A 15,435-nucleotide genomic window follows, 5' to 3' on the forward strand; every position below is an offset into this window, starting at 1 on the left:
TTTGTTGGGTTAGATCGCGTAAATATATAAATGTGTCGTTAAAACCCGCCACTACCCGACACAGCCAACCAGTAAGGGTTGTCACGTAAACAGAACGTGGCCAATTCGTCACTAGGACAGCCCACACAAATCTGGATGTCGCCTGATGAAGCTAGTTGGAATTACTGGCGAAACGTCGTACTCAGATTGTAAATGTTGTGGCTTGGCTCTCCAACACACAACCGGTGGTGCTGTACTAGTATACTACACTATACACTACACTATACATTACACTCCACACTAGTGCTGTACTAGTATACTACACTACTATACACCACACTATACACTAGTGCTCTACTCGTGACGAATTGGCCACGCTTTGTTTACGTGACAACCCTTACTAGTTGGCTGTGCCGGGTGGTGGCGGGTTTTAACGACACATTTCTACAAGTCCTCCCCCAACATTGGTGACGATGGTGGAAAGATTGTCGCGTTTACGCCACAATTTGACGACTAAAAGTGGCATTAGGCCAACAACGCGCTGACACGTGGCCTAGCAGAAGCGCGCGTAGCGTGTGGGAATGCCAATGAGTGTGTGACGTCCCCTAGGTCGACTCAGCCTCAAATAAGTACCTTGTGTGGCGTGTAGACATCAGAACTGGGGGGACAAAGGCGGCCGGGCGTGGTGTTCGCCACACCACCTCCCCGTGTCCCGTGTCAGCATTCATAGGGGCTTCTCGCTAACAGCACTTGCCCCCGCAGTCTGATGAATGCTGGACGGGGGTTTATTTGTCTTGGTGTGAAGGGTCATTGCCCGAAACGTCATCCTATTCCGGTAGAAATATTTCTCGTGTGTAAGAAGAGTTTTAATGACGAAGACCGTGAGGGTTTTAAAAACAATACTTCATCGAGTTTAGTTTTAATTGTTTAATATAACTGTAATATTTTGCACGGGTTCAGTGCGCTAACCACTGCGCCACCGCTCCAAATGCAAAGATATGGGGGGGACCAAATCTTCCAGGGGGTCTGGGCGTCCCCCCCCCCACCCCCCCCCCCCCCCCCCCCCAGAAAAAAAAGTCAAAATTTGAAAACTAATTTCCTGCCTAAAATATAAAAAAAAATCACTAACACATAGGATGGACTTTTGATTTATTTGTTACAATAATGTCTACAAGTTTATTGTATTACATTGCTTTGTTTTTTTTATTTTTTTACCTTTTCTTGTTTCATTGGCAGAGATTAGGGATTAATCAAGTACAACCATCACCACAATCATATAAACAGAAATCTATTTTATAGCTATATATTTGGGGAGACATTTTACGGCCTTGCTGTGCAGTGCGAATTACAACAGCGAACCTCCCATCGTCTATTCAGCGGTGCAAGCGTGTGCTTTAACTCAGTTATAATTTTAGAATAATTATTATTATTCTTACTTACAATACTTATTTTATACTCTTTGGTTCTTTCGGTAAAGTCACGTTCTAACTACGTGACTTTACCGAAAGAACCAAAGAGTATGGATTCCTGCAGTCACGAAAGTTTAAAATCAAAATATGTATTTTACTTCTTGTCAATAGTGCTTCGAATTGAATCGGCGCGTACATCGTAAAAAAAATTAATAATTATTACGATCTATTTTATCCAAGAGGGTTCTTCTGCCGCTGCTGACGAAAGTTGTGCTTCTCCACATGAATTAACAACGAGTCGTGTTTGTTGGCCACGTGTGTGGAGAGGCATCAGCGCGAAACGTCTAACCCCACCCCACGAGGAACCCGCCTATCAAGTCGTCAACGCCGCTGGATTTTATAACGAAGCCACCGGATCTGTGCACTTTTTAAATCGAGATTGAAAACTCAATTTCTTTCAGATCTGGTTGTTGTTGTTCTTGTTGTTGTTGTGTTTTGTTTGTTGTCCTTCCACCGCACCTCCGATTAGCACGGTTGGCTACGTACGGTGCGAAAAAAGTTCAATGTACATACGGTACACACGATGCAGAGATGGACCCCTTACGTCGATATATAATAAAACGTATTGTGAGTATCGCTACGTTCCTATTGTCACGTGCTGTATTGCAGCAGGAGTTATTCTGTAGAAGACGCCTTGTGATGCGAGTTAGAAGTATTGTCCATGAGTGTACTCGTTCCTGTAAGAACGTACGCTGATGCGTCAACACGCCGAGACTTATTTTCGATTCAACACTCAGTCCGCAAGAAACATTGAGATGGAAACCCGATTTCGTGTTGATATGCTACATATATGACTTGATATGCTATGTATATATGTGTGTGTGACTTAGCATGCCGGCTACATTCAACAACTCGTATCGCCGTGCACGTTAAAACCAGTGCATTGTAACAATAGTGCATTGTTGTTGTTATTATTGTTAGAGCATTCACAGCCGTTGTCATCAACTGCTGGATGACCACGCGAGTGATGTAACCATACTTCACCACGCCGGTCACTGGCGTTGGTTTGGGCTTCCCTTATTCCTGATGACGACCGCTTCTGTTGCGATCGAAACGTCGTGAAATTTGTAATCACTTTACTTTCATTTTTTACGATGACTTTCCTATCTACGTGACTTTCACCGAAAGAACCATAGAATATGAATTCGTGCAAAATTGACCCGCGTCACATGTTGACACGCCAGTGACGTTCGCCTTTGCTGGGGATCTAAGCCAGGTCGCCCGTCATTGCAGCGCACGTGTCGCTAACCGCAGCGCCACCGCTCCCTCTTGGCGCGTCGCGGCGATCGAACGCATGGGACGCAACAAGGAACAGCAGAAGGGCCATTGACCGAAACGTCGCCTATACTTTTCCTTTTAAGTCCACAGTGTTATTGATTCATGTGTTGAGTTGTTTATATATATGTATACAGTCATAGCGTGCCGTCAGTGCGAGCATTTACACGTATTGTATGTGTCAGTGATATTTATGTATATATATGAGTTCCATGTATGCAGCACATGGAGGGTGATTTGGCTGGCCATCGAACAAAGATGGTCACTTCATGAAGTCGTGACCGTCTTTGCGCGTCTGCGCCCGTCTGGAACGCTCTTCCTTCTGATATTAGGAAGCCATTGGAGCTATGCACTTTTACATCTATATTGAAAACTAATTCATTTTAAACTGATTTTGTGTGGGTTTAGTTTGTCGTCCTTACCCCCACACACACAATACATCGGGTTTGTTTTCTGGGCGCTCCGCTATTCTGTCACGTGTAAACACTCATTAATTGGCCGTCAGCACCTTAATATATAGAGGACCGCAGATCCTGGGCAATTGATGGTAGCGCCGGCTCAGCATCGCGTGGCTCCTGCTGCCTCCCTCGCTAGTCCGTGGCTCCTACTGCTGGCGCCTCTGAGTCGTCCTCCTCTCTGAGTTATCCTCGCTCTCGCTCTCTCTGAGTCGTCCCTTCTCTCTCTCTCTCTGAGTCGTCCTCGACTACCCGGGTTCGATTACCGCTCACGGCCAACACCAGTGACGATTATCTGAACCGGTCCTGGGCCTCCCCTAGGTCGACTCAGCCTCAAATGAGTACCTGGTGCGGTGTGTAAACATCGCCACTGGGGAGACAAAGGCGGCCGGGGCGTGGTGCTGGCCACCCACCTCCTCGTGTGCCGTCCCGGCCTTCAAAGGTGCACGCTAACAGCACTTGCCCCTACAGTCTGCTAAGGCTATACGGGGGGGATCTTTGTCTTTGTCGTTGTGTGCACCAGCAAGGAGCGCCGAGCTGGGCTGCTTCCACCAACAGGGCGCCTTCAGCGGTGGCAACAGCGGCAGTAGCAGCGCTCAGCACCAGCAGCACCAACAGCAGCAGCAGCAGCAGCAGCAGCAACGCACCAACTTCAGCACGAAGCAGCTGACCGAGCTGGAGAAGGAGTTCCACTTCAGCAAGTACCTGACGCGCGCGCGACGCGTCGAGATCGCCGCCGCGCTGCAGCTGAACGAGACCCAGATCAAGATCTGGTTCCAGAACCGGCGCATGAAGCAGAAGAAGCGAGAGCGGGAGGGACGCGACCCCGCCGGAAAGGGGCTCTCCGCCGCGCCCGCCGGAGAAGGCGACGCCGAGGTCGGAGTCGTCGGCGTCTCGGTGGCGGGGGTCGCGATGGGAGTCGGGGTCGGACCCCGTGAGAGGCCGTCGGCTCTCAGGAGCGGGTCGAACTCGCCTGCTGAGACAGACTCGGCCGCAATTGCTGCTGATGATGATGATGACGACGACGATCATCGTCATCGCCCTGATGATGATGATGATGATCGTGATGATGACGATTATGACGTGTCGCCGTGAGTTGGGCTGGGCCGGTAGAGAAGAGACGCTGGAGGGGAGACTCTGCGGACGTCGCGGGAAAGGTTTCTGTGTCGGAGTGGATCTTGATTTGAAGCTTGCGTGACTGCAGGAACCCATACTCTTTGGTTGTTTCGGTAAAGTCACGTAGGTAGAAGAAAAATAAAAATAATAATAATACATCACAAATATCTATTAAAATAAAATAAAAAAATGTTATTAAATGTTTCTACCTACGTGACTTTACCGAGAGAACCAACGAGTGTTGGAGTGAAATTCGCCTGTTTTATTGTTACGTCTCCGCGTCTCTCTATCCGCACGCGTGGCTCCCTGTGTCTCCGTTTTTGTTTCTACGTCTCTCAATGATCTCCGCGTCTGTGTCTCCGTGCGTCCGTCTGTTGCGTCTTGTCTCCAAGCGTCACTTTCCGTAGCTGTCTCCTGTCTCTGCCTGCCTCAGGAACTCCCTCCACTCCGTGTCTCCGTCCCGACGTCTCCACCTCTGCAATCTCCCGTCTCGTGCTTCTGTCCATCTCGCAGTGTCGATGTCTGCGGCTTAGTGTCGCAATGTCTTCGTGCGCGCGCGCCGTCCCCATCTCCCCATCTCTCTGTCGACCCATCTCGAGGCCAGGCACACATGTTGACGAAACGGCGGAAACACGAGTTCAATATCAATGTTAAAATCGGTGGTGGGCGTCAACACGATTTGCACCAAATTGCTGGCGATTTATGGAGGCAGCGGCAAAGTTTACAGCCAACAAGGAAAAATAAAGTTCCGATCGACCAGTACAATCGCACACGGCCGGTGAATCTGATTTGTTTTTTTCTTTCAAGTCGGTCCAATCACCACATAAAAAGCTTTGCACTCCTTCGCATTCATCTGCATGCGACATTCAAACAATTGTCGTGTTTATCGCTGTACGTTGCATTTGTGATTGCTGTTGTTGATTGCTATTGATCCTGTTAGGTTATACATTTAAGTGTAACGCCAACGAGAATGTCTGCAAATGCCTCCGTCTCTGTGCACGATCTCCCGTGGCGGCAAACGCTCTGTCTCTCTGTCTCTCTCGCTGTCTCTGCCTCGTCAGCGAGAGTCAAGCTGACGGATTCAAACGCTTACCTCGAGATTCACCACACTTTCAAGTGAATGAAAAACACAATCGTCGTATGTTTACAATTCCGTACCATCAAGAATCGTCCGTGTACAACGACGAACACGCGCAGACATATGCGCGTGTGTGTGGCTGTTAGATTTAAAAAAAAATCTAAGAGTTGTGAGAATTAAACGATGTAATTAAAATAAAACAATGCCTCGGATGGTGTCCCACGTGGAGCTATTAGGCAGCTCGCTATTTATGAGTTCACTGGTAATATATAAATACTATTGTGCGTTAATATATTCATATAGGTGAGATTAATCATATAGGTAAGATACGCGAATGTCGTTGGTATCGCCCCACAGGATCAATCCTCAGCTCCCCACTTGACGATGTGCGGGGTATAAGACTTGAGTACCTGTCCAGGGGTAGTTTTATCGTCCCGATGATGATGGTGATGATGATGGACGCCGTGACGCATAGTTATTATTCAGGGAAAGAGAACGCGCGTGTTCGTCTTTGTCTTCGTGCGTAAGCGTTCGCACGTGGTTGCTTGCGTATGTGCGTGTGTGTGTGTGCGCGTGTGTGTGCGTGTGTGCGCGTGTGCGTATGTGCGTGTGTGTGTGCGCGTGTGCGTGTGTGTGTGCGCGTGTGCGTGTGTGCGTATGTGCGTGTGTGTGTGCGCGTGTGCGTGTGTGTGCGTGTGTGTGTGTGTGCGTGTGTGCGTGTGTGTGTGCGTGTATGTGCGCGTGTGCGTGTGTGTGTGCGTGTGTGTGTATGCGTGTTTGTGTGCGCGTGTGCGTGTGTGTATGTGCGTGTATGTGTGCGCGTGTGCGTGTGTGTGCGTGTATGCGTGTGTGTATGTGCGTGTGTGCGTGTGCGTGTGTGTGTATGCCACTCTGTTGTGGGGAGCGGTAGTGTAGTGGTTAGCGCGCTGCGCTACGAACCTGGCCACCCGGGTTCGATTCCCGCTCGCGGCCAACACCGGTTACGATTATCTTAACCGGTCCTGGGCCTCCCCTAGGTCGACTCAGCCTCAAATGAGTACCTGGTGCGATGTGTAAACATCGCCACTGGGAGGACAAAGGCGGCCGGGCGCGTTGTTGGCCACCCACCCCCTCGTGTGCCGTGCCGGCCTTCATAGGTGCTACTCGCTAACAGTACTTGCCCCTACAGTCTGCTAAGACTTTGCGGGGGAAATTTGTCTTTGTGTGTGTGTGCGACTCTTGTGTATGATGGGAAGCGGCGTAGTTGTGGTTAGCGCGCTGCACAACGAACTCGGCGACCCGAGTTCGACTCCAGTTCACATGCAACAACTGCGAGGATTATCTCAACCTCGACTGAGTCTTAAATGAGTTATCTGGTGCTGCGTGTAAAATAAATAACTAGAAAGACATCAGCATTAGGGAGACAAAGGCGGCCGGGGGCGGTGCTGGTCACCCCACCAGCTCCTGTGCTGTGTCGGTCTTCTTATGAGTGGGTATGTGTGTGTGTGCATGTATGTATATGTGTGTACATGTATGTGTGTGTGTACATGTATGTGTGTGTGTACATGTATGTATATGTGTGGGGAGTGGTAGTGTAGCGGTTAGCGCGCTGTGCTACAAACCTGCCGATTATCTTAACCGGTCCTGGGCCTCCCCTAGGTCGACTCGGCCTCAAATTAGTACCTGGTGCGGCGTGTATTAAACATCAGCACTGGGGAGACAAAGGCGGCCGGGCGTTGTGTTAGCCAACCCACCCCCTCGCGTGCCGGCCTTCATAGGTGCTCGCTAACAGCACTTAGCCCAGCACCCAGTCGAAGCCTATACAGGGTATCTTTGTCTTTTGTATATGAATGCGCGTGCGTGTGTGTGTGCGTGTGCGCGCGCGTGTGAATGAATATTCGAGGCTGTAATTGCGTCCACGCTGCGGTTTAGAGCTCACGAATTCCTATCCCCTCCTCCTCCCCCTCGCGATACAAGGATGCGTTGGCGCGGCTGCTCGTACCGTACAGGGTTTCATTTACATTGAGATTCAAGGCAGGGTGTGCTCTCCAAAGACGCGTGCGTGTGTGTGTGTGTTGTGTGTATGTATAAACACACACACGTGTGCAAAAATCGAACGGTGAAAGTTGCTTTGTGGTCACTAATGCCTTTTTGTTTGCACTAAAAAAAAGAGAGTGGCTTATTTGTCGTTTAAGTTGCAATCTCGTGGTGTGCGAGACACGGGGTGTGCGTTCCATAGCGGGTGATCGTACAGCTTCCTTCCCCAAATGTTAACGTAAGAACAACAGCAAACCCATCGAGCTACCTTCGACACATTCGTCAATAGCACTGCCTTGATATGTACCACGCAAGCCACGTGTCGCGCAGTGCTGGAGAACATTGAACCAAAAAAGAAAATGCTAACCTGGCAAGGCCCTCTGAGCTAAATAGCCCTTTTTGTCTGAATGTATGTTGACAGTCTTTCGCACCGTGCTAATCACGGGTTCGGGGTGGAAAGATAACACAAACTAAGCATGTGTGTTTCAGAAGCGGCCTGTCCACAAATGATAACGCAACGAAGTGGCTTATCATCCTCACGTAGACATTTATGGCAGCCACATCCTCTAAGCCAGTGGTGCTTCTTCTTAATCTGGGGTGTATGGCGTGTGAGATGCCCTTTCTGGGGGAGTGGGACATGGCCAGATTTTTTTAGAAGGTAAATCATCTAAAACGCATGTTCTGCACGGACACGTAAATACAACTACTTTGTTTCATCAAACTTGTGTATTTATTAACAAGATACTTTGTTTACGATTGAGAACCAAAGTGTTGCAAGGCTGCAGCAGATGGTAGCAAGCACCGCTCTAAAACGCGTGATGTTGATGCTCAATGTGGTGGGGGGGGGGGGGGTGGACCCCGGAGGATCAGGGATTAAAATCCACGCGGCCACGGCGAGAGAAACACGCAAACTCCAAATAGACGGGCGTCAGGGTCGGGATCGAGCCTACGACCTCCTGTATACCAGGCGAGGTAGTTAACATCTGGCCACCGTATGATTATTCCATTTATTTTTGCACGGACATTAAACATTTTAATCGGTTATTTTTCAAATTGATATTTCATCTGTTCTAAATTTTTTGTGCGTCTATTTTATTCTTCTTCCTTTTCAAATGACATTTAAAAAGTGGAGAGAAATACTGTGGCGAGCTAGTTTAATTCGTTATGTATTCTAAATAGGGCAGCAAATGATAAAAAAAAATCCTCAAATAATTTCAAAAGATATTTCTTGTATCGTGCATGAATGTTAAAGGCAGTCAATTTTATAACATTTGTTAAAATAAATTAAATAACCCGATACGATTTGTTGACATAAATATAATAACCCGATGTGTCCTGACTTTTGGGCCACTGTATATCTAATAGGTGACGTTTCAGGCAATGAGCCTTCTTCATAGGCTGCAGGGTTGTTGTTGTTGTTATTATTCTTTGTGCTTGTGCACCAATGCCAACACAGCAGCAGCAGCATGCACCAGCAGCCAAATCGCTTCCCGATGATGATGAGTGGTGGTGATGATGATGATGTTGTTTAAACAAGCTAATACTCGTAATTATAAATTATGAGTGTATAACAAACATGCTCGTCGACAATAATATCATCTGAAACGGAAGAAAAAATAATGGGCAACGTTTCGAGTCATGAGCCTTGTTCAGATGTTTTGTCAGCATGTACAATCCGAGGAAATAATACTGTCATTGAGCGCAATAGAAGACCTAGACGTTTCGGACAGCTGGTCCTTCTGCAGGAAATATTGAGGTCTTACATGTACTGTGAATAGTAAAGTAGGCGTGGCGAAGGTGCAATGGGTCGATGGGCGGTTGAATAATTTGTTTGTAACGTGTTCCCCAATTAAAAGATGCTGATTATCTCACTCCTCGAGTGAGCCACTATTGATACGTCATCGGGCAAAGTCGCTCAGATTATGCGGATGACCGCATATAATGAAATAGAGTCGAGCGGCAAGCCTTCAAAGTTGTTGAGCGTTCAACAGGCCGCGGTTACCAAACCAGGGCCGGTCACTTTGTAGCCGGAGCTGTCCGCGTCTGAGCTCCGGGAATGAAATGTCTGAATAAGTATTGCCCACGCGGAACGAATTCACGTGTGCTACGCCAATCCAGGACGCGATGGGAACACGGCTGCTGCTGCTGCGTCGGGCAAACAAGTCTCTGGGGCAAATATTGCGGAATGTTCGGCGACGTTTGAAAACAAAACCAAAGAATTGCACAAGAGAAGTAGTGCTCACGAAGCAAACGGCACAGGCCCGAGCGTGATCTTGTTTACAGGAGGGGAGCAGTGTGTTGAGCGGGGGGGGGGGGGGGCTACAGACAAAGTGGGTGGTGTGGTGGGGGGGGGCTACGTGGACCGGGGCAGGGTCACGACACAAACCAATGTCAACTAGACTTGAAACACGTGTTAAACACTCAAACACAACCGGTAACATCTTCTTTGTTCTTTCGGTAAAGTCACGTAGAATGGAAATAATCATATAATAAAAATAAAACATAATAAAATTATTCTCACGACGTTTCGGCCACAACGCAAGCAGCCATCCTCAAGACCAGGTCTGTCGGGGAGACAGCGTCTCCTGGTCTTCACCTGAGGACGGCTGCTTGCGTTGTGGCCGAAACGTCGTGAGAATTATTTTATGTTTTATTTTTATTATTTTATTATTTCCATTCTACGTGACTTTACCGAAAGAACCAAGAAGATGAATCCCTGCAGTCACGAAAGCTTTACATCGAAATATACAACCGGTAACGTGGTCATCTCCTCCTGCCTGACTATCGCGCATTCTGCTCTGCCCCCTGACCACAAGCCGCTCCCCGTGTTGTGGTTGTTGTGCCCAAGAGGAGATGCTTCGTGCGACAGATAATGCTCAATTAGTTGTGCGCCGCGCGTGGCGAGCTGTTAACTACCTCGCCTGGTATGCAGGAGGTCGCGGGTTCCATCTCGATCATGATGCCCGCTGCATATCTGGAGTCTGCGTCTCTCTCTCTCTCTCTGCTTGGTCGCGTGGATATTAACGCCGGTGCTCCGGTTTTGCTCCCTCCAAGTGTAGAATCAACATCACGCGTTTACAGTTGTGGGCCGCTCCACGCGATGAGCCATTTGGTTGAGCTATCACTCGTGGCCAGGTACTTCTGAAAACGAGATACACAGCTCAGTCGGCCTTACCCGGTGAAAATAAAAAAACTTAACCCGTAAAAACAAAGTTTTTCACTATAAATCCTTTATATGCGTGGCGGCTAGAGTCCTCTCGTCCTCTGGTTTGAAATGGCTGCCACCTATGGGTCAGATGATTGCCTGCCACCATTAGGCAATTGGTAATTAAATATAATTTTTTTTTCCTAAAAAGTGTAACATTTTGAAAAAAAAATTCACGAAAATAAATTGTCACGCACAACGAGTCTGTGTGCAAAATGTCAGCTCGATTGGATCACGGGAAGTGGGTTAAAAAACGACCGAAAGATTTGCACGGTCGTAAGCGCGCAAGCAAGCAAGTGAACTTAATATAACGGATTTAATAAAAGTTTAGCTTTAACTACCACTCGTGTTAAATATCTTACCAACATCTTTTTTTTTGCTTGACTCTAAGAAATTGGAATGGAGCGTGTGGATGGGAGGTCGCCCCTCCCTTCACCTCCCTCCACCCCCGTAACGGGAGTAAGATGACATCGTAGACGTCGTGGTCACGTGATGTTTGGTCAATGTGGAAGTCTCGTAGCTGTCGAGTGGGCAAGCGACTCTGTACAGAATCAGAATATTTATTCACACTGGAGGAATCCGATAAGCTACAAAGCTCTTTCACAGATGTCCAGCAGTTCACGGGTCTTTCGGCGTCTGTCGCGACGACGCAAATTTACGCTGAGCTTCTTTCGCACCGTACGTTTGCATCGTCGTCGTCGTGAGTACACGGAGCGTTATACGGGTCACCTGGGGGGGGGGGTCAGGATGTCTCGAGACACACGTGAGCCGATGCCGCGGCTGGCGAAGCGTTGGCGACATCACGAGAACGACCCCCCCCCCACCCCCCCGCGAACCTTGATGGCTACGTTCGATTCTCGGCCGTGGCTCACAAAGTCAGCGGCGATTTTTTTTTGTTCGCTAAACCCGCACTCGCCAGCGTGGTGAAGTATGGTCAAACGACCCCCCCGCCCATGACCGATGGCGCGTGCGTGGACTTTGCTCGCAACAGGGGGTTGACAGCGGAGTGGAAGACCATCGGCATTGGAATTAAACCTCCGAGCATGTATGGTTTGGATGTTGAACTTCTTCCGCACCGTACGTAGCCAAGCGTGCGAATCGGAGGTCGGGGGAGAGGCCAGCAAAACAAAACTAACAAGTATAACCCGTAAAAACAAAGTTTTTCACTATAAATCCTTGATATGCGTGGCGGCTAGAGTCCTCTCGTCCTCTGGCTTGAGATGGCTGCCACCTATGGGTCAGATGATTGTCTGCCAGTATTCAGCAATTGGTAATTAAATATTTAATTTGTTTTCCCTAAACAGTGTAAAATTTTGGACTTTTTTCACGAACATTAATTGTCTCGCACAACGAGTATGTGTGCAAAATGTCAGCTCGATTGGATCACGGGAAGTGGGTTAAAAAACGACCGAAAGATTTGCACGGTCCTAAGCAAGCAAGCAAGCACGCAAGCACGCAAGCAAGCAAGCGAACTTAATATAAAGGATTTAAAAACACACACACAAAGCAGTTCTAAAGACTTAAAGCTTTCGTGACTGCAGGGAATTCAGATAGAGCAGTACCTATCTGCGTGGCTTTACCGACAGACCCAGAGAATACGCAGTTCCAAAGAAACGAGTTCCCCATCGAGATGTGGGCGTTGCAAAGCTCCGGTGGCCTCCACCATCCGCGAGCGAATCGAAGACAAAGGCCGGAGGTGACACAAACACGACGCCGACGTGATACTGAGGAACGACTCTCATAGCTATGCAAGCCTCGAGTGGCAGCTGTTGTTGTTGTTGTTGATACCGCTGTTGTTGTTGTTGTCCTTGTCCACCGACTCCTCCAGCTCGCCTTGGTTTGTCCACCCGCAATGCTGTAAATAGTTTGTATCAGCCCGAGTGTCAAGTGATCATGATAATTATTATAATAATAAAAACTGTGACCACATGTCGTCGTTGTTGTTGTCGTTGTTGTTGTTGTTGTCGAATCTTCTTCAAGTCAAAATGAGCAATCGCTGCTCAGGTGAGCAGTCGCGGCGATGTTCATCACCTGGGCCGGTGGTGGACATTCCACAGTCCTACGGCGGGAGCGAGACGCTCCACAATAAAGCCACTCTCGACTCGACGCCCACAATGCGGCACTCATTGTATCGATCCCTCGAGCAGTGCCTCCTTAACCCTGACTGCAGACTTGCACCCGTTTGGTTCTCATTGGAAACAAACAAAACATCTATAATGTTCATAAATACGATGGTTTGATGAAACACAGCAATTGCTCGTTGGTTCTTTCGGTAAAGGACGACGTTTAGATTTCAACACACGCAACCTGATGACGGCTGCTTGTGTTGCAATCGAAACGTCGTACTCTAGTATTTAATTTATTTTCTTTCTACGTGACTTTACCGAAAGAACCAACGAGCAATTCCTGCGGTCGCGAAAGCTTCAAATCGAGTTTGAAACACAGCAAGTTGTCGTTACGGGCCCGTGCCTCGTTTGTGTTTAAGATTATTTACCTTCAACATGTATAAAATATAAAAATCTGGCCTTGTGTCTCGCACCCCCAGGGAGTTGCGTGCACCCACAGGGTGAGAGGCAGTGCCACTGCCCTAGAGGGACAACGGGGCTGAGCAAACTCAACCCAACTCGGCACTGAACCCGCAACTTTCCGGCTGAAAGCCGCACCTCACCCTACCGTGGCGTCCCTTAGAATGGACGGTTTATAGGACGTACTGTCAATGTAGACTGCTTTATGTTGACTTGATTGTACCTCAAATAAGTCCCTGGTGTGATGCGTAAACATCGTTCCTAGGAAGACAATTGCGACCGGACGTGGTAATGACCACCCTCCCCCTTCATAAGGCGTTCGCTAACAGCACTTGCCCCAGCAGTCGATTAAGGCTATCCGGGGGATCTTTGTCTGTAACGACATTGATGACGGTGGTGGTGGTGATAATGATGGTGGTGGTGATGATGATGATGGTGGTGGTGGTAATGATGATGGTGATGATGGTGGTGGTGGTGGTGTTGGTGATAATCATGGTAATGATGATGATGGTGGTAATCATGGTGGTGATGATGGTAATGTTGGTGGTGGTGATGGTGATAATAATGTTGGTAACGATGGTGGTGATAATCATGGTGATGATGATGGTGATGTTGGTGGTGATGGTGATAATAATGGTGATGATGATGACGATGGTGTGATGTTGGTGGTGATAATCATGGTGGTGATAACGATGGTAGTGATAATAATGGTGGTGATGATGATGTTGGTGGTGGTGATGATGGTGGTGATGATGATGATGGTGGTGATGATGGTGATGATGGCGGTGATGATGGTGGTGGTGATAATAATGGTGGTGATGATGATGTTGGTGGTGGTGATGATGGTGGTGATGGGTTCAGTTGACCCCCTTCCCCCGCGACCGGGGTTTGAACTCGCGACCTTTCTTCCGATTGTGCGTCACGTGTTCGGCCTGCAGCGACACCCACCAGAACAAACAACGCAACATAATGGGCGACTTGTCGAGTCCTCGGCACGATATAATCTGATCACCAGAGAGAGCGAGAGGAGGAGGAGAGAGAAAGAGGCGTGTGTGGAGTGGGCATGTCGGGGGTGGGGGGCTCGGTGGGGGGGGTGCAGTGCTAACAGAAGGAGGCGGTCAAGAAGTCGGCCCCCATCCCCCAGCTCCACGCTCTCGAGACACAAGATAACCTTTTGACCCCGGCAACACCCTTGGGAGGAACGCAGTCGCACCAAGATAACAAACAAAGGAAATCACCGAAGGTGTTTCACAACGTCCGTTCGCGTACGTGCGTGCGTTGCGTGCGTGTTTACAAACGAAATCAAATATAACGTGCGCGCTCATGGACAACGAGAGAGAAAGAGAATGCGAGAGAACACGTGGTTTTATATATATATATATAATGAGATAGTTCTTTGGACACAGATTAGCATCTTGACGATATCGTCTAGAATCTCTAGATGATTCGTGCCCGCGTTGTCGCCTTAACAGACTTCTGGGGGCAAGTGTTGCCAGCGAACACCCATGAAAGTCGGCGCGGCACACGAGGGCATGGGTGGCTGGAACCACGCCCGGCCGCCTTTGTCTCCCGAGTGGCGACGTTTCTTACACACCGGCACCAGGCACTCATTGTAGGCTGAGTCGACCTAGGGGAGGCCCTGGTGAAAATGTTCGCCACTGTAAAAGGGCATCGTGAACGGGGAATCGATGGTAGAGCAGTGCGCTAACCATTGCACCACCGCTCTCCACCAGCAAAGGCAAAAATAGGACAAAGGTTCTCTGTATAGCCGCTAAAGCGGACTGTTGGGGTAAGTGCACTTCCAGGCGCCACTTCAAACTAAAGAAAGATTGTATTTGACTTTACTCGGTAAGACCCACTGAGCGATTTAACATTTATTTTTTATCATTACCCGCCGGAACCAGGTACACATTGGAGGCGCTGAATCGACCCGCGGGAGGCAGCAGGACCGTTTCGGATAATCGCCGTGAGCGGGAATCGAACTCGAGTCGGAAGCGAACGGAACGATTGTCACGCGCGGAGGAAGATCCGATGGGGGGCCCCCTTCCTGCTGCGTTGAAAGTGAGGGAGCGGGCGGGCCGGGGGGGGGGGGAACACCGTCGGTGCTTTGCCGTCCAGGGAAGAATTGTCCGCACGTGGAATTTCTCTGTAACTTGAGGATTTTTTTTCATTGTCTCAAAAAAAAATGAGAGCTAATGTCTTCTCCTCTCCCACGACCTCCTCCTTCTCATCCGCATCGCGTCCTCTCCCCCCGTAGTCGCTCTCCTTCTGATCTCTCTCCGTCTGTGGCTCCCACGACACCTAACCCTCTCACTTT

At 48.9% G+C, this 15,435-nt stretch overlaps 1 protein-coding gene across 1 annotated transcript in view; it reads left to right on the forward strand.

Moving 5' to 3' along the window:
• The window catches only part of LOC133344953 (homeobox protein Hox-A1a-like), a 22,804-nt gene extending 13,133 nt beyond the window's left edge, over positions 1 to 9,671 (forward strand). The window contains exon 2 of the mRNA XM_061555283.1: positions 3,702 to 9,671. Within this exon, the coding sequence (XP_061411267.1) occupies positions 3,702 to 4,273 (572 nt within the window). The 3' untranslated portion in view covers positions 4,274 to 9,671. The remainder of the gene's footprint in view (positions 1 to 3,701) is intronic.
• The last annotated feature ends 5,764 nt before the right edge of the window (positions 9,672 to 15,435 follow it).

The sequence above is a fragment of the Lethenteron reissneri genome, chromosome 21 (genome assembly GCF_015708825.2).
Source record: "Lethenteron reissneri isolate LAM-NWPU_2019-01 chromosome 21, ASM1570882v1, whole genome shotgun sequence".
Lineage (NCBI taxonomy): Eukaryota > Metazoa > Chordata > Hyperoartia > Petromyzontiformes > Petromyzontidae > Lethenteron > Lethenteron reissneri.